Here is a 26,362-nt window from a genome sequence, read left to right on the forward strand (position 1 = left end):
TATCATACTATAAATTACAACTAGTATTACAAATGTGTTATTATAAATATATTTTAAAATATGACATAGAAAGTCAACAGAAATGACCATGCAGTATGTTTTGGTTCATCATATAGGCTTGTCAGTATATTGAACCATAAGTGAAAATACAGATGTGAGCCTCGAGCACAAAACCAGTCTTAAGTTTGTGGGGTATATTTTTAGCAACAGCCAAAAAATACATTGTATGGGTCAAAATTATAGATTTTTTTTTTTATGCCAAATATCGTTAGGATATTAGGTAAACATCATGTTCCATGAAGATATTTTGTAAATTTCCTACTGTAAATATACCAAAACATAATTTTTGATGAGTAATATGCAAATTCAAAGGTGATTTTCTCAGGATTTTTTTGCACCCTCAGATTCCAGATTTTCAAATAGTTGTATCTCGGCCAAATATTGTCAGATCCTAATAAACCACACATCAATGGAAAGCTCATTCACCTTTCAGATTATGTATAAATATCAATTTTTAAAAAATTACACTTATGATTTATTTTGTTGTCCATGGTCACATTTAAAGACGTCTGTCATACTTAAGAGGGTCAAGTTCAGTTAAATGCATTTCTTTTAAATTTAAACTATAATCAATTTTCATTTAATTGCAATTAACACGCAAATAAGTGTTTGGAATCATTACATTCAGTTTGCGATTAAGTATTTTCCTTTGAAGTTTTTTATTTCATTAATAGGTACTCTTTTTAAAAATATGCAAAGGTGTAGTTATTTTTTAACCCAGGAATGAAGACAATTTAAGAGCTCGTACCTCCACGCTGATGATAAAGGCTAATTTGGCAGCGAGAATGTGCCAGAACTGCATGGTATAAGTGTACTGTTTCTCGTGTCCTGGAGGGTAGCGGTAGTCACGATACCTGCAGCATCCACACATCATTCATGTTTATGACACGCTTCTCAGCATTAGCACAGATCTATCATTGAAGAGATACAGCACAGGCTCACACAACAGTACCTGCAGGTGGTGATGTTGGAGCTGTAGAACCAATCCGGGCTCTCGCCATCATCCGGACGGCTTTCCACTGGGATCTCGGAGATGTTGAAGACTGAAAGGCTGTTGTTGATGTATCCTACCATCGTGCTGTCCGAATACGCGTACTTATACACCAACCGAGGGATCATCTCAGACGTGAATGAGACAATGACAGCCTGAAGGACAAATAAATGATATTTAATGCTGTTTTATGACCTACTTTGATATTTCTGTTCACGGTATGCTTTATTACCAGTTATATAAGCAAATGAAAGCTGACAACAGACTGTATGAAAATAATATAATCAAGATGTAGGTGAACCAATGATTCTTTTTAGATGGCTCTTGCTAATGAATCAGTCAAAATGACTCAGTTTGAATCATTCAACCAACTCTGATGTAGTCAAAGTGGATCCCGACTCATTATGAGTTTTGAGTTTACTCTCATACAGACTCACATTCGTGACCACTGAGAAAACGGCAATCATGTTGAGGATCTCGTCCCATGCGCCGATGCCCTGTGCTTTGGCTGCTACGGGCCGGCGGCACTGAGTGGTGAATTTCCAGGCGTCCACTCGCACTTCCAAGATATTATTCATCAGAGCCAGCAGAGGAGCCAGCGGGAAAGAGGCCACAAACAGAGTGATGAAGCCAAACTGGACAACTGCAAAACAAAGATGAGATGAAATGCTCCTCTACAGCGCTACAGCTGAGTTATTGCAAGCTGAAAGTTTACTCGTATAGAACTGTTGGTGTACGAAGCCTGGCTATTAACAAATCATTCAACGAACAGAACGGATAAGTACAGTACAGTGTGTGTATGATGTAGTTAAAACAAGGTAACAAATTAGTAAGTCATGCTCACGATAAGGTGAAGAATTAGCAAGCCGTTGGCACTAATTGCCAATTTGTGGCCATGATGTAATTGTTTTATTATTTTTTCTTGCATGCGATGTCTGGGGCTCTGTATTGGTGAGTTAAAGTAAATCAGTCTCAGTGAACCTACTTTGAATCTGTAGACGTTATAAACTAATTATGATTTAAAGTAGTTACGCTACATAAAAACACAAAAAGTTTTACAACACTAACAACTAAGATCAAACTAAATTTATAAATGCCAAATGATCAGCTGACGTCCCATATGTTCAATAGACAAAAAGTCCATAAAACCTTGAAATCTAAGACGAGTGTATACCACATCCTTTACTTTTATGACTCGACGCTGACCTAAGTCTAGAGCAGATCATTACTTCGAAATCTGAGCTGTATTAATTGGGCACAAACTCAACAAGGATCTCAATTAGGGTGACAAATAAAAATGAACCAAAAGATTTCAATTGATAAAACAAAAAAAAGCACAATATTTGCTGAGAAAAGTCCTTCAATTAAGCAATGTAAAGGGTAAGTATATGGAATTACATTTGCTTCAATAAAAATGAATGTAACTTTTTCAGTAACGATCAAAAATATGCCATTACAAAAGAAGAAACACACAATGAAAATGAAAAAAATTAACTCAGTCGCACACATTTAACTGGCTCTTCATATATGCTTCGTTCATATAAGATTAGTTTTCGCTAATCGTGGATTCTGAATGCATTGCCGCAGATTTCGCTTATGCTTCGCAGTTTTTCGTTTGGTGTTTCGACACAAACTTCTTGTGGGGGCGGGGTTAACAGTGATCTACTCTGATTGGATAGTGAGATTTTGATGGACAGGTGCTCTCTGACCGGGAAGTACAGACGTCACTCAGTGGCGCGCATATTGGAGACATTTGTATACTGTATATACTAGTACCAATCATATAATTCTATGGTAATGTGGTTGAATATTTTTCAGCAGAGCTGTATTGTAGCTGTCGAATGCTCACCCATCTCCAGGTACTCGTAGAAGAGGCCGAGCTGACTGAAGCTCTGCAGGTCATGGTCCTGCTCCCAGCGGCTGTACAGACTCTCCGGGTTACTCCGGGCACTTCTGCTCACCCACCAGTTAATCATCCAGCTACACACACACACACACACACACACACACAGATCAAACACATCCACTGACAATAAATAAACATTGTTTACATCTCGTTTTATATCAATCAAAATAGACACTACATTAATAATATACCCTGGACATGCAACCAGGGTTCGTTCAGAACTTCGGTTTTCAAGCACTAAAATCAGAGATCTCGCTTATCAAACAATATTGTTATTATCTATTCTAGGGCTGTAGCTAATAATTGCTTTGGTAATCAAGTAATCTACTGATATGTAAACTTTATTAATTAATAATGAAGCAATAACAACCGGTTCAAGTAATTACAAGGATGTGCTGTTTTCTTTCATATCAAAGCATAAATACACGTAGAAACAGCGCATCCTTGTGGCGCGGAGGACACAGAAGAGCGTAGGCAGTTTGAGTGATGTGATACAGAGGAGACTGTTGACAAAGGAATTGTTGGATAAAGTTGTTATTCTTGTTTTCTTTGTGTACAAAAAGTATTGTCGCCGCTTCATAACGTTACGGTTGAACCGCTGATGGCAGATGGACTATTCTGATGCTTTTCATACTTTCCCGGACCTTGACAGTGTAATTTACTTGGCAGTCTAAGGGACTGTCACAGGCCTCCTGGGTTTCATCCCAAAAATCTTAAATTCTGTTCCAATGACAAACAAAGCTGTTACGGGTTTGGCACGACATTGGGGTAAACGATTAATGACCACATTTTCATTTTGGGGTGGAGTAACCCTTTAAGTAGATTATGTATTATAACAAATACCAGAAGAGAGGCTAGTATGAACCCTGTGCAAACAAATAATGAGAGTTATGAATGACATCTTGTGTAATTACATCATGTCATATGGACTTACGGGATGAGAGCTTCCTGTACGTTCCCCCACACCTGTTTACCTGCCATCACGATCACTAACTGAGTGGTTAACTCGATCAAACAGCCGGCTGGCTCGCACTGCAAACACAATTATGATGTTCAGAAATAAACAATCAAACTGACCTACTAATGATCCATGGTTTAAACTGTACAATGATGGCATGGGGAAAAACTGTAAAACTTTAATCAGGTTCATGTGATCCCAGGTCTACCTCCTCATTTCTCCACTTGCCGAACATGTAGGAATAGTCTCCAGGGTACCCCACAAATTTTCCCTTGAAAAAGGCGACGTAGAAGCAAGAGGAATAGTAGTTGACAAACTGGAAGAGGAACATCTTCACCGTTAGCTTGTTCTCGTACTCCACATGGGTTTTGGGAACCTCTGTGCACAGAAGGATACGTGAATAAATCTTTACATTATGAAAATGCTTTATTTATTGACCAATATACAACCGTTTCTTTTTTTTTTTTTTTGTTTATTACAAGATATAGAAAACTTAATTAATTGACTGGAACAAATCAGAAATTAGAAAGTGCCAAGGTCAATAAATGCTATAAATAAAATAAAAGAATAGCTTTAAAATAAAACAACAACAACAATAATAATAATCTTTTAATTTATTAATATTATTAGTTTTTTTTAGTTATTCTATTTATTGAAAAGTTACATCCCTTTAAATTGTGAATGTTTTTAAAGGTTTTAGGCTGGAAAAAGAGGCTGGGAGTCCGATGTACTTGCTAAAGACTCACCCATATCAGTGATCTTTATGGCTACATACTCGTACAGGAAGTTCAGGATCATGATGATGACGAAGTTGATGCAGGAAGCCGTGATGGATGTGGCGAACTGCGGCGTGATGAGGTTTCCAATCAAATCCAGCTTATCGGTGTGGCTGTCCTTCATGATGCTGGCGAACGCCGCAAACACCGACAGACGGTACACAATCACAGCGATTATACAGGCGATAATCAGAGAGATCTGGGTTTGGGGAGTGAGAGAGGTACACTTCACACACACACACACTAACTAACTCACTGCAATTCGTATACCTACTCAATATACTACTCAATTATGCATGCAAATATATTATTAAAAAATAAAAACAAACCTATGGGCTTGCAGTGCTTACTAGGACACGTCAAAACAGTGAAACGCTACATGATGCTGATAAAAACATGCATCCTCAGGCAAAATGTTCTGCAGCAAACTTACTTACTGATGTGTGATCCTGTGTCCATAAAGTCCTGAGACTTATCAACATTCAATATCAAGTCTTAGGCAGATTATGTAATAACTAATCTGCTATACAGTATATTAATAATACAGTGTATATTAGCTCAGTTCCAAAACTACAGGTGGAACCTCGTAAGTTCCTATTTTAGACCACTGCACAAAGGCAGACAATAAATATAATATAATATATAATTTAATACCCAACATGATACATAAAGGCTCCTCACACAAAGGAGATTTGATTCACATCTGATTTCAATTGTACTAATAGAAATGAAAGTACATAGCAAGTGCAAATATGAAGTAAACTGTGTACAGCTACATCATTTTCTAGATATATTTGGGTATTAAATAACACGCTAATGTATGATGTCCTGAACTGTCTTCTGTAGTCAGTTCACTAGCCGTTGGAACAGAGCTAACATATTCAGTGGGGTTAAAATATATTAACAAAATAAAAAAAGTGTTTGGTGGATTTCTAGTATTTGGTGTCTCCCTTTTGCTTTAATGACTCAAGCTAAACAAAATCAAGTTAAAAGTCGAAAATGCTTCAAATTTCCAAAGAGCATTGAACAAATTTAATGGAAAGGTCCAGATTCTTAAATATGTCTTGTTCACAACGTGATGACATGTCTTATGTTTAAATATTTAATTAAATTTTGAATCCCAGGTTTTCAATGTTGTTTAGGACTTTTGGACTCCACTGTACTGCATGTATATATATATATATGTGTGTGTGTGTGTGTGTGTGTGTATATATGTAAGTATGTATGTGTATAAAATAAAATGAAAGATGTAATCATTATTTTGCTAAAAGTAGCAGACTGTTTGATGCTCACCCAGAAGAGGACGGTGGCGCCGGACAGGACTGAACGAGCACACTTGCTTGTTAGAGGTAAATAAGGCTCCATCTCCTACACAGCAAGCAAGCACAGCAGGGGTCATGAGCGAGCCCCAGCACACACCGGGGACAGGAGCCCTAAACTAGCACTGTCCTAGTGCTGTCAGTGTCTGCATGGCTCTGTACGAGGACTCTTCTCGTTTCTGACGAGTCATCTGCCATCTCTACAGTTCAGATTAATTCTACGACTAGTCTTTCAAAGCTGCGGTCACACTGCAAGCAGGCTGCTAATGCTACACACACTCTCACACTCAGAAACTCATCTACAGTATGCTAGTCCTGAGCCTGCCTTACCCACAACACAACAGTGGCCCAGCACAGGATAAACCTGCCTGCTTTATCAGCTGGGCTCTGCTCTAGAAACCACTCCAGCTCCTACACGACACGAACAAAGCCAAACAAACACGCACATTATCTAGTTTCGAATCGCCGCATCTAAAAACCAGAGATTTTCACAACTAATCACATTTCTAAATCGCGATGGATGCCACGATTACGTAATCATCCAAAGTCCACTTATGTTATTCTGCACGCTTTAAATTTTATTTTATTTATTTTTTTCCATTAGGAAAGGGTTTTTCCATTGTTTTATTGTTAGTATAACATTATAATGCCATTCATATTTTTAATTTTTATATAATTTAAAGAAGAAACCAATCCGATTACTTAAGAGTGTTTTCAGCTTGTTTATTTTCATATAAACATACGGCATGCCATTGCATCACACAATGGTATAAACATCATTCAATGTAAATTGTGATATTCGTAATTAATAATCGCAATTAACTTTTTAAGGGAATAATGATTTCTGTCATAATCGTGCAGCCCTAATTCTGTGTGAACGGCCCCTGACTCTTTCCACATTTAATGAACTGTACGTGGCATTCACTACGTTCATCTAATAAACACAGAAATGACGTCTTTCCAGCCACTTTCTTCAGGATGAATAACTTTATAAACAGAGGTGCACATAGTGTTTTTCAGTCTGGTTCTCATGAGAGATTTGCACCTGGAGATTTGGTTTGATTCTCACTGCACACATACTGTGACCTATTAAATATAACTATAAATAAATAATCACAGTAATAAGAATATTATTGCACTTTATTTAGTTTTAGTTGTTTAAAGAACTAATAATAAACAAAATAAAGTGTGATAATACTTTTATATTTAAAAATTAAAAGTGTGTATTAAATAAAAACACTATTATTTTATAGTACACCTAAATATACAATGCTTTTATTTTATTTTCACTTACTTCAACAGCAGTTTTTATCTTGATCCCTAATGCGCACCTGTGCACCACTTTATGTGCACCCCGTTTATAAAACAAGAGCTGTGTGCAAAGACCTTGATACCTACCGTGCATGTCCATCCATCACAGCCTCAATTTAATTTTGTCAAATAAAAAATGCCATCTAAACTGACTTATGAGTCTAATATGAGCCACAGAGTCTAGATAAACTTTTCCAACTAGCCTTATGATCTTCTTAACTTGCCTCACTTGAAATACTGTCCAAACCTCTGGGTCATTAGATATGCATGCGTACTTGCGTGACGTGGTTGAGTCGACGGTGGGTGCACTTGGACTCGTATTCGGGTCTGAGCTGCATCTGTTGCTGCTCTCCCTCCATGTCCACCAGATCCCACTCGTACTCCAGTCGAGCCTGACGCCGCTTCCAGAACTCCAGGAACAGAGTCACTGACACCGGAGGAAACCAACACTATAACCCTCTGTACTGCGCTAGTTTCCTGGAGAGTTAGCATGTGAGCAACTCTGGTTCCAGCGCCCTGAAGTCAGGGGTTTTTGAATGGGTTTTTGGTTAAATCTCTGAAATGAGGTCTGTGTTTGACACAAGCTCAAGATATTTACACGTTTACTCTACAACTACATCAGAAATAAGCTCTTTTTTTCTGCACTGTTTCAAATGCTAATGGTTTTTATCAAGGGAAGTGATGCTGACTTCTGAGTTGGCATACAAAAAGACGTCTTTATTGCAGCTCTCTATTGAAACACTACTTCATGTCCCTTTTTTGCATTATTTGCATATTACTATTGTTTATAAAGCGTACTAAATATGCATAATTTAAAAGAAAATCGCTTTTATTGCAACCAGGTGTCATGACATACGAAATACAACGTTTGTTAAAAATTACTGACTGGCAACATGAGCATTTTTATTAAAAGTTCAAGAACAAGCATCATCTTTTATCATTAAGGGGAGTCGGAGTAAAAGAGAATATTAAATATTTACTAAATTTAGGCAGCGTGTGCATTCATTTTCACCATGATCATAACAATTAAAACTACATCCAAACATTAACACATTCTCTTAAATTATGGCTCATCCCTTTTTCCATTGACTGGTCAACTGACAATTTTTGTAAAAATTTGAAGTACAATTCGAGAACCAGTACTCACCCCATATCCCCATGAATATGGCAAAGAACACCGTCGCTGTGTTGTCGAACAGATACGATTGCTACAAGGCAATCAGACGAAGGTATAACGGTACATTAATAAGTACACAAAACACACCCCATAAGTAAATACATAGAGATGTACACGGACAGTAATTTTCTGACTCACCCATGAGGAGCTACAGGTCGTGATGAGCTTCCAGTAGCCACATTTCTTATCACAGAGAGGACACATGATAATCTGACCCCCGATGGTCTCATTACAGACCTCTTTACTGCAGAAGACAACACACATTGCTTCTGTGAACCCAGACTCAAAATCACTATACTTAACTCTAGCTGTATTTCACATGCCGTTGTGTTTTCTAAACGTCAGCGAGCAATTCATAATATATTACAATCGTTGTGTTCTCAGCGCTGCCACAAGGGGCACCAAAACCATCTTCTGTTTTCTGTTTTCTAGTCTTCTCCTCACCTCCAAACGTTTTCGTCAAAGGTGGCCAAACCATAGATGAAACAGAGCAGACCAACAACTGCGGCATAGAGGAGCATCTCTGTGTAGAAACCCAGCCAAGCGAAGTAGATGGCGATCTTCTCTCCATAGTACTTCCTGTGGTACAGGAAACACATTAATCAAGGACACCTCCATCCACTCGCTCAAAGCGTCAGCAACATCTCACGATCTCTAGATTTAGTGATCATTTATTCATCAAGGAACCTCGAGTTGATTTCTTCAACAAAAACCTATTACAGCCTATTTAAGTAACAAAAGTTATAATAAATATATTGCGGTGCTTTCAGTATGCTATTAAGTTCACTATACGTCAATAGACAAGATGTGATTATTCTTTGGCTTGCGAGTATGAGACTTGTTAAGAAAGACTTTATAGTGTTAATAAACTTAGCAACTTTACTTCATTTCAATAAATCGATTCATAACTCTGATTCAGTTAATTTTTCCATCATCACTCGAAAATTGTGTATTGCCGTTTTACATCTTTTAATGTAGATATTTTAGAGATTTTATAATAATTTGTATTGTTATATTGGTGCATATGAATGAAAATTATTAAATATAATTCCGGGAGCTCATTTATTGAAAAATGTGTAAAAAAAAAAACTTGTTTTTAACTATATTTGAACTCTTTATTCATTGTGTGAATTTCTGCACACCATTATCACTGCAAAAACTGCTTTAATGATCACTGTCTGTAAATGTTCACACCACTGGTCCAATCAACCTATTAATGGTTAGTAGTTAAAAACTGTCACTCACATTTTTGAACATAGACTTTATAGTGCACGATCCAAGCTTAAAGTGTTATAATTCATGTCTGAAAACATTTTGTAACATGATATTGATGGACTGTTTACATGGTAATGCGATGTCTGATTTTAAAATGGGTTTTAAAGGATGAATTTTGAGATTTTAAGTTTTCAGTCGATATATAATTTCTGATGATTTCTAAAAAGTGATAGACAAAAAGGTAACGAAGAAGTCTTTTTTTTAAACAAAGGTCAAAACTCCTGTTGTAATGTTGATTTTTGAGCGTGCACTCTTGTCATAAATGAATCTATTACTTTTCCTACATAATTTTTAACAAAAAACATATATGTAAAATATATGTTTGTAAAAATAAAATGTAAAAAAAAGTGTAAAAAATTTAAAATCGTGAATTGTTTCACATGTTCTGACCATAAAAGGTAGTTTTTTCTCATGACATAAATGTACCTGGGTGCACATTTTAGCGAGATCTGAAATATGTACCAATAAAGACGGATCACTGCAGTTTACAAAATAAATGAAGACTAGAGGCAGTAAAACTCCTTTTATTCATTTTCACACAAATTTACAGAGTTTCAATTAATAAAGCGTAATTTACGTAAAATTACTGGAAGAATATCATGTTGTGACTTCAAAACAATATTAATATCCTGGGAGATTTGAAAACTGATGCTTTAACATCACATTGGGTTTGTAGTAGGGCATAACTTTTAGCGACGGTCCTCGGATATTTTAATTCTGAACCGCCGCAATACGTACCAGAAGCAACATAGTAAAAACACAGCAATATGTAACTAGATTAACGTAATCAAAACGTGCCATGGTTCACATGTTAAACCTGTGTTTAAGCGCCACTCAGTGGACATTGCTCTTTGAAACTGATGCGAAACGTGCAGTGAGGTACGTAATAATGGTCTTGCAGAAACATACCCAAAGGTACATATTTTTATGAGACTTTTTTTGTTAGTTTTTTTTTTTTGCCAAACCTAATCTCAAGGTAATTTTTTTTGTGTGCGTTTTTGAAAAAAGTTTGCTGGTCTCACCGTATGAGGTTGAGCGGCTGCTCCTTGTAAAAGCTGCTGAAACAACCCCAGTATTTATACAAGGCATAGCGTTCGCTCTCACAGTTCGGATCACGAGACCTGGTCCAGTACCTACACTACAAACACACATTAACCTTATAGTTTTTCATAGCACCACACCTTCTGAACAGAGAAACATCTAGGTTTATATCACTGAATGCACGTCTTCCTCTGTTAAAGCCTTACATCATGAAGAGGGAAGGCAGCTGTGTAAGTCCCGTTGTTCAGCAGCCTCTTGATGCCCTTCTTATCCTTGTCATCTTTACTGTACGGACATCGGGAGAGGATGTAATATACCTACACGGAGAAGAAAAGAAACCAAGGCTCCTCAGTAAAAGTTTAATAAGGTCATGCTGTAATGGAGGTTACTATCTTGTAAGAAGTTTACGTATTCTTGGCATTTCTGCTGGTTTTCTTACAATCCTGCTCCGTGTGGATGAAGGAAAGAAGGTGTCTTTGTCCTGGATGAGGAAGAAGTCGGGTTTGCTCTTGTCAAAGGTGGCGGTGAAGTAGTCGGGCTCCGGCTGCATCACGTGCTCGGGCAGACGGCAGGGCGCACAGAGCCAGCTCATGGGTGCGTCTTCTTTATCTGGAATATCACTGGCTTTAAAAGGCACTTTGATCTTCAGCACGTCTGCGTATGTTGCCAGCACTTCCCACGGGACGTGGATCTTCAGGAAGTACGTCTTCCCATCTTCAGACTCCTGGGAAGACAAACACCGGTGCATGACTCTCACTAATGCTGTGTCTTATAATAGAGATTATCATGAATGAACAATAACAGGTAAAAACGTGTAACATGAATGATGACATAACTCGATGTCCTGATTTCAGAGGTTTCACTCACAGATTTGTCCTCCGTCTCCAGCTCAAGTCCAATCTTCTGTAAGTTAGCCTCAAACTCCTTCCTTCGATCCTGCATGAAAGTTCAGTAACACATCTGACAATCGCCTGTTTGTGCTTCAGGTGCAGTACGTAGGACAAGAAGGGTTTCCGGTAAATATTTATTACATGACAGACTGTAAAGCTGCAGGTGTGTGAACTGTGAAGTTTGTGTGAGTTCTGCTCAGTGCTGCTGAAGCACATACTTTATGAGTAACATGAATGTGGAAGTACACACACACACACACACACACACACACACACGCACACACACACACACACACACACACACACAAGGGTTGTCAGCATAGGCCACGTCTGGGGTTGGGGTACAGTGCTCAGTTTTCTTAAACTTTGCTTTTGTTTTGTTTGTTTGTTTGTTTGTTTTCCAGTTGGCTATGCACAAGAATCACAACACAACTTTTAATCAACTTTTAACCTGACGTCACTGGAATGCATGCACATGAGAGACTGTAAATAGATGTGACACACACACCTCCAGGTTTCTTCGTCTTCAGAGACAGCTTGGTGTGTGTGTGTGTGTGTGTGTGTGTGTGTGGAGCAGTGTCAGACAAGAGTAAAAAACAATGAGTTGAAAGAGAAAGGTAGTTTATTAATCATGTCAATTGAATCTGCGTGTCTCCTTGTTCACGGCCCATCTCTGAAGAGGACTCGCATGAGTGTGAGTTATATTTGCTAACAAGTTCTTACATAATCTGACTCGATGCTAATTACCGCTTCTAAGGTTAGGAACAATTGTGTTGTAGTATGGTCTATGAGTCTATGAGTTAGTTATTTGTTTAGGCAAATCATATTTTTTTCCAAATCATCTCACAACTCACAGAAGGATGCCAAAAGTTATCATCTGAATATAAAACTGTCAAACAGAAATGGTTATCAACTATAAAACCTAACTGGGTGGATGAGATACACACCTGTTTTTTTTCTCCATCCTTGTCTTCGATGTAAGACAGGACGAAATCTATCCTCCGCACGCCGTCTCTGAAGTTCACCGAGTCCTTGCTCTGCTGCTTCTCCACCTGCACACAAACATTTGTTTGAACTAAGTCAAGCTTTTATGTGAAGAACTGAAGCTTCATGATGTTTTGAACTCTTAAAAACCCTTGAAATGGTAATAAAGCTAATCTATTCATGATATAAAATCATAATGTATAAAATACCATCATCTTAATGAAACACGACTGCGTGCTTGTTCAAACACTGTATTATTGTCTTTATATATTGAAGGCTTATTCATTAATAAACCGTTAAATGGTAGAAATCCAGTCATTTCATTGGAATTGTTACCAAACTGGGAACCGTGAGTGGAAAGGTTTGCAGATTTTGCACTAGGTTTAAGTTGGTCTTGTAATTTTGCATGACTTCTGTATGAGCTGTGCTTCATGCATGGACATATTTTTACCTGTCAAATCTCTCTAATGTGACCGCACCTTTACTCAAATCATCATGCATTTGTGTCTTAAGGACTTTTAATGTTCAACAGAGCTCATGCATTCATTACAGACTAAAAGCCTGTTCACAACAAGAATGATCTAATATGATTATGTATATATATATATAACCCTAACCCTATATTTGAATCTGTGAAGCTCAACTAAATCCATTTTCTTAAACAGAAAATATATTTAGTTTCAAGTTTCATATATCAAAATGTTAAAAAGTCTAAGAGTAGGCTGGATTTAGGCTAAATGCCACTGTGGATATACACAGTTGTGGTCAAGCTTTTTATGATACTTTACAGTCTCTGCAGAATATTAATTATTTTACCAAAATATCCTAAATACAGATAATTAAACAAGATATTTCACATGAAAGACGTTTACATTCAGTCCACAAGAGAAAATATAGTTGAATTTATAAAAATTACCCTGTTCAAAAGTTTACATAAGCTTGATTCTTGTTGTAACCTGAATGATATTATTTTATGATATTATTGTTTATTATTATGGTATTATTTATTTAGATTTTTTGATAGTTGTTCAAAAGTCCATGGTTTGTCCTGAACTGTTAAACCGCCCGCTGTCCTTCAGAAAAATCCTTCAAGTCCCACAAATCTTTGGGTTTCCAGCATCTTTTACGTATTTGGACCCTTTACTACAAAGACTGTATGATTTTGAGATCCATCTGTTTATTAAAGACAACTGAGGGAATCTATTTTAAACAGTCCCTGATGCTCCAGAATGAAAAATGATGCATTAAGAGCCTGGAGGTGAAAACTTTTTTCATATAGTTGTATGGGGTAACAAACGGTCTCCGGTATCATGAAAAAGTCAATGGGAACAAGAAAGCATTTGGTTACCCCCATTCTTGAAAATATCCTTCATGTTCAACAGTAGAAAGAACAACTTGAGGATGAGTAAATAATGACCCCAAAACCCAAACTTTTAACGATAACCCAAACACAAACATTTATTATTTCAGTATATATTTCTGTGTTATATTTGAAGTTTTATCATGTTTTGTAAACTTCTAGGGACAGTTTTGTCCATAAACTACAGCCAAACACCTTCACTAAACCTCGTCATTCAGCTCAGTTGTGTGCAACCCCAGTTCAAATCCCAGAAGTTGGGTCTTTCCAATCCCATCCCACTCTTTCTCTTCCACGTTGCTTCATGTTTAGTCTCCATTATACTAGTGGCAAGAATGGCAAATATAATCTTAAATGTAATACTTAATAATAAGGTAGAAGAAGCATGAAATGGCAGCTCCTTAACTCTCTTCTACAGTTCAGACTCAGAGTAATGAGTTATACAGCACTTTGTTTGCTGCCACCTGCTGTTCAGGACAGTCTCTCAATCCAAACAAATACAACACATCTTCAACACCAGGCAAGTGTCTTGAACATCTTTCTTAACCCCTATTTTAATCACAGTTTACAGTCTATAGGTGCAAGACAGCACTGAGCTCAGATCAGCCCCGAGAGAGGCATATTCACCCTTAATGACACTGGCCAAAGCTACACAACTCAGAGCCAGGAAAACACCTCTGAGCAGTCTGCAGCTGATCTCTAGCAACTAAAAATAACTTACATACAATGCATAGTACAAACAAATGCAGCGGTGAACACCCAGGACGAAAAACACCCCTACATGCTCTCGCGGCCACGTCCAGGGATGTGACCAAGCCAAACAACATTTCTCTGAGGTTTAACTGGCAAACACTACAGGCCATTCCTACAAACAAAACCTCCAGAAGAATACAAGAAGCCTACGGCTCACATTTTCTTACTAAAGAACACAGCTAAGGAATACACACACCGACATCCATTAGTTACCGTTAACCATCCATAGTAATGTCTGGACCCCTAAATATTAAATTAACCAGAGATCATCCTCTGTTATTCCCCAAACAGCAGACGGGATATGGAAGGAAAAGAGAGAAATGGTGAAAAAAGAAAGACTACCTCCAGTGTGTCTATCAAGAGCTGCATAATTCAAGATTGTGGGAGTCTCCAGAGACAGAGACCACCTCCCTTCATACCAGACCAGCTAACCGGACACATACTTACACACACACACACACACACACACACACACACACACACGCTCTCTAGAGCAGCCCTACTTTTTTACACCTTTTTTAAATGTTTTGGACTTCAGCAATAATTCACTGATTGTCTTCTTTAAATGTTCGCCAATTTTAGGTCTGTATTCCAAATCTAATGTGTAGGAAATGTGCTTAATGGATACACATGGTCTGTCTTCTTTGTGGATGCAAGTGTTGTTGTTAGGGTGTTGATATGTGGTTGCTAAGGTCATTTGCGTGTTTAGGTCAATGTTTTGTGTTTACTATGATGCTCTGGGTGATGTTATGTGGTTGATGACATCGCTGGGGACTGCAGGTAGTTGCCAGGGTGTTGCTTTGTGTTTGGGAGCTGAATAGTGAAACTGTAAGGTCTTTGTTTGTTTGTTTGTTTTCAGCATGTTTTAAGCTACAGTATGTTCCAGTTAAAGCACTGAAAGGTGACTGTCATTGAGTTTTTGTGTGGTTACAAAGGAGTTATGGGTGTTTATTAGCACCTTGTTATGTTATTGCAAGGGTGATTGCGATGTGGTTGCTAAGGTATTTGAGCAATATAATGCTTTATTTTGTGGTTAAAGAGCCCACATTCAAGGCTATGATATGCTAAATGTTAATCAAATTGGCATGATCAATTAAGTCAGTAAAATGGACAGAACAGTCAAATTTAGGTAAACAAACCTATTAAGCTGATCTATGAACACAATGAGCTGTGCAATAAAATTTTCCACATCGATGCTATCTCTACTGTCATTTGCATGTCAAGCGAAATATTCATTTGCAGATCGTGACATTTTCAAAAGCACCTGACCTCAGCATCAGAGAGTCACAGTGGCATGTAAATAATAAGGCCTGAATCTGATTCACTCTGTCTATCTAACATCTGTTTCATACGTTTCCAATATCTTTTTATCCAACTTCTGGCATCATTTTCTCACTCGCATCATGTTCTTCACTATGAGTACTATACTTTCTTCCTGCCATGGTGTAAATGAATGATGGCTGAAATATATTGTTTGGGTGAACTGTCCCTTTAAAAGTGATGTAGCCTGATCCCTTTGTAAACAGATCTCACTGGCACACACATAAATACTCTTCTGTGCAAGAGTGCAATTAACATCCTTCTGTCTCTCTACTGTGAGCAGGATCTGTTTGACCTGGCAGATGGTTGCTGTTCTTTCACTACAGGTCTCTCCCTCTTTCATTTCCTGTAAGTTGGAGATGATGCATACACATATGAATGCATATGAATATATGTTAAAAAAAAGCAGGCAATAACTATGGGGACTAGGTGGAGGTCGTGGCCTAATTATTAGAGTTTAGACTTGTAACCCAAAGGTTACGAGTTCGAGTCTCAGGCCGGCAGGAATTGTATGTGTAGGGAGTGAATGCACAGAACTCTCTCAACCCTCAATACCACTAATAAGATGCCCTTGAGCAAGGGACTGAACCCTTAAATGTAGTGTGATGAGCATCCCGAGTCCACATCAGCATTGCCCTGGTAACTCACGCGGAGCGCCGGCCCAAAGCTCATCACGGGCTGATCGCCCGCACCTGCCCCTCATCAGCTGGGCTCTATTTAAACAGTGTGTGCACAGACGAAGGATGAGAAACCTCTCCATGAGCTCACAAACTGACTCTGCGCTCTCTTCTCTCCTCCAGACTCCAGCGTGTGACCGCACAGCACTGCCACGTGCACCCCACGTATTCACCCGCACCTGGACTCGATTGAGAGCACCTCGTCACGCCAAACCACCGTCATCACCCACTTATCACAGCACTTGTCAATAAAATCCACCCTCGGGCTTTCACTTGAGTTTTGATCTTTCGTGTTTCTTCCACCCCACAACACAGCGATGCATTTCGCTACCTGAACAAAAGTGACCCAAGAACTGCCCAAGATGACGGCTGACTGTGAAAAGGCCTTCCCCCAAATGTTTGAGACCACAGCAACCCAGGAAGGCTGGGTGGCACCTCTCCTCACCGGCGAGGCTCAGCGAGCTTACTTCGCCCTGCCAACTGAAGTGGCAAATAAAAGAGAAATCCTGTCCTGGTTGGGGCTTTCCTCAGAAATGGGGATGGGAATACAAACTCTGCCTCCCAGCCCGAGCCCAAGCTGCTGAACTGTCCCGCCATTGATTTCTCGATGGAGAGCCCACGGCTGCCCAAGTAGCGGAGCACGTCGTCATCAACCGGTTTCTCCGAGCCCTCTCGCTGACTCACCGCCAGGCGGTTGGACTGCAGAACCCCACCACCGTGACCGAGCTCGTTGAGGCGGTGGAGCTGGCGGATGCTCTCAAACATCGGGACACTAGGGAGCAAGAGAGGCTATTTCCCCGGAGGGTGGTCCAGGAGCAACAGGCACTGGAGGGCACCCTGTGACCAGTAGCAAGGCCGGCGGCTCCCTCCGCAACGGAAGAACCGATACCCACAGCGGACCCCGCATCTCCCGTGGCTGGCGGCTGTATTGTACATCATGACCTACAAGTTCCTGGCCAGCTGGCAGTGCCCGTATACCGTCACCGGAAAAGTCGTGCCAGTCACGTACCATGTCCGCCAGCTGGGGTGGTGAAAACCAGACCAACTCTACCACATTAACCTGCTCAAGAAGTGGAAAGGGACAAGAGACCAGCTAACTGCCCTCGCATGAACTCCTCAATCGCCAGGGAAGGCCCAGTACATTTCCACTCTGGACCTAACCAAAGGATACTGACAAGTCCCCCTCTCCGAGTCAGCTAAACCCAAAATGGCCTTCAAGTCAAGTCAAGTTAAGTTAAGTTAAGGTTGCTTTATTGTCAATTCTTACACATGTACAGTACATACATACAGAGAATTGAAATTGCGTTACTCTCAGATCCCCGGTGCATACAGATAAAATTAAGAGTAGAGACTAAAAATCTAGATCAAATATAAAATGTAGATACAACTATACAATAAGGGAATGTAAAAAAGACATATAATAAAATTAAAAATTACATTAAATAAAGCAGCGCAAGGCACATGGCAGATAGAGTGCAAATAAGTGAAGTGAACAAACAGTACTGATAAAAGTTCGGGAGCGAGTTCAGCTTTGACAGCCTGGTGGATGAAGCTGTCCTTCAGTCTGCTGGTACTGGCCTGGAGACTCTGCAGTCTCCTGCCTGAGCTGCACACGGTTGCTTCCGTCCTGGGGCCGTCCTGTCTCAAGTTCAGGAAGGTGAGGAGGATTGCGTCCTATACATCAGCAGCAAGTTGACCCTGGCTATGCCACCATCGAGAATGAAGCTCTGGCCATCAAGTGGGCAGGCCTGGAGCTGCGCTATTACCTCCTAGTGCGGAGGTTCACTCTCGTCACGGACCATGCGCCCCTCCAATGGATGGTTTGCGCTAAAGACATAAACGCCAGAGTAAGACGCTGGTTCCTCACGCTCCAGGGCTTCCACTTTGAAGTGCGACATCAGGCCGGAGACGCCAACTCCAACGCAGATGGTCTTTCCTGGATCTGGTCAGCTTTTGCAGCTTTTCCACCCACCCCTTATTTCACCCCACTAACACCATATTTCTCTGCCAGACGAGGACAACAATTGGGGGGGGGGGGGGGTGACGAGCATCCCAAGTCCACATCAGCATTGCCCTGGTAACTCACGAGAAGCACCAGCTCAAAGTTCATCACAGTCTGATCGCCCGCACCTGCCCCTCATCAGCCGGGCTCTATTTAAACAGTGTGCGCACAGACGAAGGATGAGAAACCTCTCCATGAGCTCACAAACTGACTCTGCGCTCTCTTCTCTCCTCCAGACAGCAGTGTGTGACCGCACAGCACTGCCACGAGCACCCCACGTATTCACCCGCACCTGGACTCGAGCACCTCGGCACGCCAAACCACCGTTATCACCCATGTATCACAGCACTTGTTAATAAAATCCACCCTCCGGGGCTTTCATTTGAGTTTTGCCCTTGCGTGTTCCTTCCACCCCACTACAGTAGTTATTTAGAGACTGTTTCTCATGTGTCTACTAATCTGTAATGTTAAAGAATACTTAAAAGTCAAGGTCAAATAAATCAACACACTCAACAACAACAACAACAAAAAGGTACAAAAGCTGTCACCATTACTCATTTATTTATTAGTTATAGTAATTATGAAGTCAGATGACCTCTACATAAAATGTAAAAAATCTGATAAGTATGTTATCAGCAGTAATATTGGGATATTACTCCAGTTTTGAGCTTTAAGTTTCAAGGACACAAATGGTCCCATTTGCATGAAACCCTTTGGTTTCACAAGTTATCAACGACAGCAGCAGTAAGTGATCACACATCACTATGAACAATTAAAATAACAGGACCTACAAACACTCGTGTGAGGAGAGAAAAGCACAAACTTAAATAGAGATGCACCGACTCGCTCTATATATAATCAATTTGGCCAACAATAAAATAAATTGCTTTTATCGGCCAATACCGATTATTGTAAGATACATCAGTGGGTCTCTTAATGTTAATCATTGCAAAATATTCAAGAGGCTTCAGTGCCTATCCATGCAAACAATTAAAAATGTGTTTTTTTTTTTTCATGATATGGCCCCTTTAAGACACATTTTAAACTAATGCTCCCTTCTCACACTTCTAAAGCTGGTGAGGTGCTGCTGTGGTTCAGTGTGTTCTCTCTCACACTGCTCACAGACAATCACTAAAGAATGACTCGAGCAAACAGACACAAGACTCAACATACTGAACCAACAGGAAGAGACCGAGAACAGAGACAGAGAGAAGAAAAAGGGCGAGAGTCACTGAGTGCGCTTATCAAGATTCACTGTGTTTTGATTTAATTAAAACTGATGGGAGTCTAAGAAATTTAAAACCATAAAAACATAAAAGGCCAAGAAGAGGGTTGAGAAGGATGGTGGACAGATAACAGGAAATGTTCAGTCTCAACTCAACGTCTTTCATCGGAGGAGACTGAGAGGAATTTGAGAAGGGGGAAAGATCAGCAGAGTAGTTCACCCCAAAATTTCAATTCAATAAATATATACGCACACATAAATATAAATTCAAAACCAGTATGATTTTATTTTCTCCATTGAACACAAATGCAGAAATTCTGAAGAATGTTCACTCTGCTCATTTCCATACAATAAAAGTGAATGAAGAACAGTGAATGATGGTTGGTTGAGTCCAAAAATAGCAAACAAGAACCATAGAAGTATCATAAAAACTTAGTAAGCTTGACTCATATTCAAGTCTTCTGAAGCCTTAAGACAGCTTTTTGATAAACTGGTCAAAATATAAATAATTATTCATGTTACTATGAAAATCCTCTTCTCTGCCACAACTCTAAAATCTCCTTCATGCATGCATAGATTTAAAGTCAACACGTTATGATCAGTTATGAGACATATGAGACCAGAGTGTTAGGTATCATGATGTCCCGAGTCTGAATATGTGAACGTATGAATGAAGATTTGTGAAGATTTGTGAGCAATGGAAAAGGAGACACATCTTTAAGTCATGTGTACCTTGAGATACTTTATGTTGCCATTTTTTCCGTGTAAGAACCACAATCCCAATGCATTTTCACGTTATGCAAAACAGCAGCATGAACATTGTGTGCCGCTTCATATGATTCGATGAAGTTTTACAACATGTGGATGAGCAAGTTAATGCTCATATTTGGATGAACTAAGCCATCAAAAGTAAGATCTGAAAGCAACATTTATCAAACTGCAACTATAAAACTGTAAACCAGATTATCAAAACTGCAGTGACAGGGGAAGCTCTTTGGGAACACGTACACCTTATTTTTCATATGCAAACTAATGGGCATGTATGGGGAATGGTGAGCAGATTTGAATGGTAGAGCAAACATGTCTTGACAAACATAACCTGATCATTGAGCATCAATATGAGCTGATAAAGTATATGTGGATATTGATGAGTTTCCAGGCACTGTGTGTCTTGTGCATGCAACAAACAGCTCTTTATTAACGCATTGTCCTTTGATAACGCACACTTTGTTCACGGGACATTTATAAATGCTTTTCTTTAAAAACCACTCTATTGAATCACAGCATGTCTAATTATCTATTCATCTCAACAATGCTATATGATGATTAAATAATGCACAACTAACTTGTAAACTCATAACCTGCTATTTGACACCTGCTTCTGATTTCTGTTGATCGGGATGTACAACAACTGCAAAAATGATTAGATTATAAACGATGCTAGCGTGTTACTCGTGGGTTTTAAAATAGAGGAGGCACACTAATTGTATTGGATTGGGATCCCTGCTGATTATTATTTGCTTAACCACGTTTAAATGGCTTTTTTGGTGTCTTTTAGTCAGAAAGCGTAAAGAAAACGACACACATACAGCAAGATAATATGATATCCCTTACCTGGTCTGTCACTTGAAGCAAACATCCATCCCTTCTCAAACTCTATGTTAAAAGAGAGCTGCCATGTTTTATTAACATGAAGTAAGTCAATGGGATTTGTTCACCTCTTAATGAGATGGTTTAGCCACAGAGCATGAGGTATTTCCCTGCTAAAACACCAGCTTTGCTGTTCATCTTGTGTTTTGGACGCTGGTCTTCCCAGCAGGCTTCTTAACCAGCAAGTGTTGCCACATATTTCAGTATTCAGTATCAATACCAGTGAAAATCCACGGTTCTCTGTACCAGTTTTGGTAAAACAAAGCAAAACACAAAAACATGCTTATTAAAAAAATCCCTTTCACTCTATTTGTGTAGGCATATATGCAAAGGAGGCACTCGTAGAGTGGGTGAGAGAGGTTTCTCGGTATGGCTGTAATCAAATAAGCACTGAGCCAGCGCTCACAAACGCTGCTCAGGCATAACAGGACAGATGAAATAAAAATGACATCCATCATTTTCTGAAGACCGACAGTTTCCTTCAGACATACAGTGATATAAAACATCCGCACTGGGTTTCGACTTTGACACACACAGTGCTCATGTCTATTCAAGGAAGTCAAAACCTTTCGGAAAATATATTTGTGGCGGTCAGTTTTGATATTGTTGCAGATCGCCACAAATACATCTGTGTATGGGACACTCAATGAAACGTACTCTTTCATTTGATCTGGGTGTCTGTCTTTAAAGTGTTTTATTAGTTTGGTGTTTCCTCCTTTTGATGTCGCCATATCGCCATATTACCATAACATTTTCATTTTTTAGTACCGACTTGGTTTCGAAGTACCGGGTCTTTGGACAACACTACCATTAAGATATCCCTGCTGATTCAAGTGTTGGCCATGAAGACCATGCTGGTTGACTAGATTATTTAGAGGTAAACAGCAACCACTAGTCAAACCAGCACGAACCACCACTAACCAGCATAACACAGTCTGGAAAGACATGGGATTCGTCCTGGTCTTTTCAGCGGGGTTGTGACAGTACTATCAAATTATTCAGCTCAGAAACTGAGGCACAGGAGGACTTGAGGACTTGAAATGGTCTAAGAGTTTTTACCTCTTCATCTTCAGGCTGAAGAGTCTCCTTATCCAGACTGCCATGGAAGCCATTGTTTTCTTCTGGAACACAAACATTACAAAATAAGGAGTATTAATAAATATTCACTTGAAAAAAAAAAAAAATCTGGTTGTTTCTTCAAAAAAAAAATGAGCTGTTTTGAAATCAATGTAAATTCCTTCTGATAAAACCATATGAACGGTTCCAACAACTATCAATTCGTCTCACTTTTGGGGATAAAATTTGGCTGAAGGTCTAGACTGTCTGAACTGACATGTTGACTCTGATACAATAAAACCTTGTTTAGCTGCTCCTCACACTAAACCAAATAATAGTTATCATCAAATGAACACATAAGAAGCCAGGTCTATTAAACAGATTTATTAAACATTTATCATGATACAGTATAAAACTATTTAATAATTTACGATCATAATAATAATTATAATCAAATATTTAAATGCAAATGTTCCAGAAACCAAATGTACCATGACCTGAACCCAAATGAAGATGGATGAGAACAGGAACCGTGTGAATGCAAAAATAACTCAATCCTTCTCTTCAATTAAAGTCTTTACTTGTATAAAGGTCGACTATCTGGAAATGTAATGTTTGGATCTATGTCTGTACCTTATTATGCTGCTGTGTGTTATAACCAGTGTGTCTATGTGTGCTTTTCTATTCAAGTATATGGATTTTCACATTGCACTTAACCTGGGGTAAAAGCGGGGTTTAGAGAGATGATAACCCCAGGTTAAGTGCATATATATATATATATATATATATATATATATATAAAATCAGTATGACAATGAACCTTGTATTTGGTGCTTTGCTGATATTTTTATGGGCAAAAACTAAATTTTATCATTGAAATACTGATAGCTTGTGATGAAAAGCGATGAGATCTTTATAAGAGTATAGCAGAATAGATGCATAAAATGCATTTAAACAAAAGTTGTCACTCTATATCTCACAATATGTCTTAGGGCCCTATTTTAAGGATCTGAAACGCAAGTGTCAAAGCGCGAAGCGCAAGTAAGTTTGTGGGCGGGTCTCGGCGCTGTTGCTATTTTCCCGGCGGGATCAATGGCTCTTGCGCCCGGCGCAAATCTAAAATGGGTTGGTCTGAAGCAGCTTCATTATTCATAGGTGTGGTTTGGGCGTAACGTGAAATAAACCAATCAGAGCGTCATCCAACATTCCCTTTAAAAGCAGGTGCGCAAGTTCCATTATGGATTGCTATTATTATGGCGTATTTACCAGGAGCACGCCAGGAGCGGTTCACAGCCGAGGAGACTGATGTTCTTGTAAGAGCAGTGAAAGACAGAGAAGGTGTGTTGTATGGGGATGGGAGAATAATTAGCCTGAATAATTTGTAAGCTAGATTTATGCCTATTTTTTCACATCTTCGTGGCACACCACAATGATTTCCGTCATCTCATGTGTTAATATTTTTTTTAGTGTAACAATTTATGATTTGCAAAAATAACTGTTGCATCTGTGTAGATTACACGAGCAAAGTGTATGCGCGTTGTGCACGCTATACATTATGGTCAAGCATGCGCCCTTAAAATAGCATAATGAACAACGCGCAACGTGCCACTGACTTTAGACTAGGTTTTTTTCTGGTCAGTGGCGCAATTGTTTAATGGAACAGCAAAATAGCACCAGGGATTGTTTGCGCCGGAACACGCCTCCTTTTTGCGCTGAACCGCCCAGGGAGCGCAAGTTCATTCACTAGTTTAGCGACGTGCTTCTGTGGAGGGAAAAGCGCGCTTTGCGCGGGTGCAAAATAGGATTGACACATGCGTCAGTGTACAAAGTCAGTTGCGCTGGGTGCAAGATAGGGCCCTTAGTAAGATATCTAAAAACTTAGTTTTATGAGCCAAGCTCTGTTTCAAATCATACAATGCAATACAATGAAGACTGAGAGATGTACAAATACATGTAAGGATAAAGTAAACATAATTTGCTGCTGACCATTAAATATGAGTTGTGTAATATACATATGCTCTCTTCCACTCTCAATACTGATGACTGAAGAGCCCTGATAAGCTGATGAAAGCCTTTATTATCTCTTCTACATTTATGCTTTCCACGTTAGTTAACATGCACTGTTTCACTGCCATTTGACCCATGACGAACTTTGTAAGTAATGTAAATACCATTTTGAAATGAAAGTTTTTTGTTTCTGTTTGTTTGCGTTTGATATAAATGGCTAACCACGAATTGTTGCATGCTTCATGTTCATAGTTTGCTGTGTCTGCAAGCGTTCTCACTTCCAGTTTCACTCCCTGTCCCTAGAATAGCCTTTAGATGACTTGTTTTGTGGCAGCGGTCAAGAAAAAAAAAAAAGCTCTTTACTAGCTGGATCAAAACTGGATTGAGGAACTCTGTCCTAAAATATGTCAATCAAAATTAAGTGAATCTTTATTGCTTTGCAAAATAATAATAAATAATAATAATAATTGTTAGCTTCATTTTAAATGTCTTGTTTGAAAGCTCACTGTCACATTCGTAGACTACAGCTACACACAGTTATAAACAGCAGAGATTGTTCATCTGAAAGTGTGCAGATAAAACTGGTTTCTGTAAAAAGCTATGATCAGCTGCCCTTACTCTGAAACTGATTTTCATAAAGTAACACAAGAACAGCTTTGTATATTCTTAGTAATGTTTTAAGATCAGATTTCTTAATGAATGATAATAGCGTCTACTTCCATATATCAATCATTGTATTTTTTGCTGTTTACAAGAAGAAACAGTGCTAGAATTTATTTTTTTTTGTTCACATACTGTAAACTTCTCTTAAATAGCACAAATTATTTAGTAAAACATATAAATAAAATACATTGTTTAAAGTTTGTTAAAACTTCATTATTATTAGGCTAAATGTACTAAAGTAAACAAGTTGAAAAACATAATTTGAATAAGAGAAATGACAAACAAATGTTTTAGCTAACTTTTGAACGAAACTGACCACAAGTGTGTGTGTATGTTTAAACATCGCGTGCTGAAGACACTTACCGCCAGTTGGGTCCATTTCTATAAGCGTCTCAATACTCGTCTTTCCTCGACTCATTTTAAGCAAGTGTCAGATATATATATATGAAATGTGGATTTGTTATAGTGACCCTATGTCTGCCCGTCCACTCCTCTCTCAGGGGGTCAGATCTGTCCACTCCGGTCCGGTGTGTCTCGGGTCTCCGATGGCGATCCCTGTGGCTATGGGAATCCCTCCCATATTAATATGTATAACCACAGGCTTCACAATAGGACATTTAAATAAAAACGTCAGCATAGACTAATCAGAACTGCTGCTCTTTTGCGTAGGAAGGCTGCAAAGTGACGTCACCGGGGTCTATTTGAAGTTCATGAGCCAAAGCTTCACTCTCTTTTCTGCGCTCCCTCGTTTTAAAGGCGATTGATAGACAATCAACGCAATTTTGTCGGCACACTACAAAGGGATGTACACAATTTTTATTTCTTAATCTTCTTAATTTCATCGAACTTGAAGAACAGCTTAATAAATGAAACTCATTTTATTTTTATTTTATTTTATTTCAGTGGAATATTAGCATACACGTCTTCAGTCTTAAAAGCTGACTTCAAAGAACAAATACAATAT

At 39.0% G+C, this 26,362-nt stretch overlaps 1 protein-coding gene across 2 annotated transcripts in view; it reads right to left on the reverse strand.

Moving 5' to 3' along the window:
* The window catches only part of LOC127947121 (anoctamin-5-like), a 28,536-nt gene extending 2,571 nt beyond the window's left edge, over window positions 1-25,965 (reverse strand). The window contains exons 1-19 of one of the 2 annotated variants that reach the window (XM_052544107.1): window positions 25,762-25,965; window positions 22,732-22,793; window positions 12,652-12,756; window positions 11,682-11,750; window positions 11,254-11,538; window positions 11,021-11,131; window positions 10,796-10,911; window positions 8,943-9,077; window positions 8,637-8,742; window positions 8,469-8,529; window positions 7,597-7,748; window positions 5,985-6,059; window positions 4,662-4,890; window positions 4,124-4,293; window positions 3,892-3,989; window positions 2,901-3,031; window positions 1,489-1,694; window positions 1,013-1,206; window positions 809-914 (exon numbers count right to left, since the gene is read on the reverse strand). In XM_052544107.1, coding sequence (XP_052400067.1) covers window positions 809-914; window positions 1,013-1,206; window positions 1,489-1,694; window positions 2,901-3,031; window positions 3,892-3,989; window positions 4,124-4,293; window positions 4,662-4,890; window positions 5,985-6,059; window positions 7,597-7,748; window positions 8,469-8,529; window positions 8,637-8,742; window positions 8,943-9,077; window positions 10,796-10,911; window positions 11,021-11,131; window positions 11,254-11,538; window positions 11,682-11,750; window positions 12,652-12,756; window positions 22,732-22,793; window positions 25,762-25,816 — 2,466 coding nt within the window. In that variant the 5' untranslated portion in view covers window positions 25,817-25,965. The remainder of the gene's footprint in view (window positions 1-808; window positions 915-1,012; window positions 1,207-1,488; window positions 1,695-2,900; window positions 3,032-3,891; window positions 3,990-4,123; window positions 4,294-4,661; window positions 4,891-5,984; window positions 6,060-7,596; window positions 7,749-8,468; window positions 8,530-8,636; window positions 8,743-8,942; window positions 9,078-10,795; window positions 10,912-11,020; window positions 11,132-11,253; window positions 11,539-11,681; window positions 11,751-12,651; window positions 12,757-22,731; window positions 22,794-25,761) is intronic. The other variant, XM_052544108.1, reaches the window with a different exon arrangement.
* Window positions 25,966-26,362: the final 397 nt, after the last annotated feature.

Source organism: Carassius gibelio, chromosome A25, assembly GCF_023724105.1.
Source record: "Carassius gibelio isolate Cgi1373 ecotype wild population from Czech Republic chromosome A25, carGib1.2-hapl.c, whole genome shotgun sequence".
NCBI lineage: Eukaryota > Metazoa > Chordata > Actinopteri > Cypriniformes > Cyprinidae > Carassius > Carassius gibelio.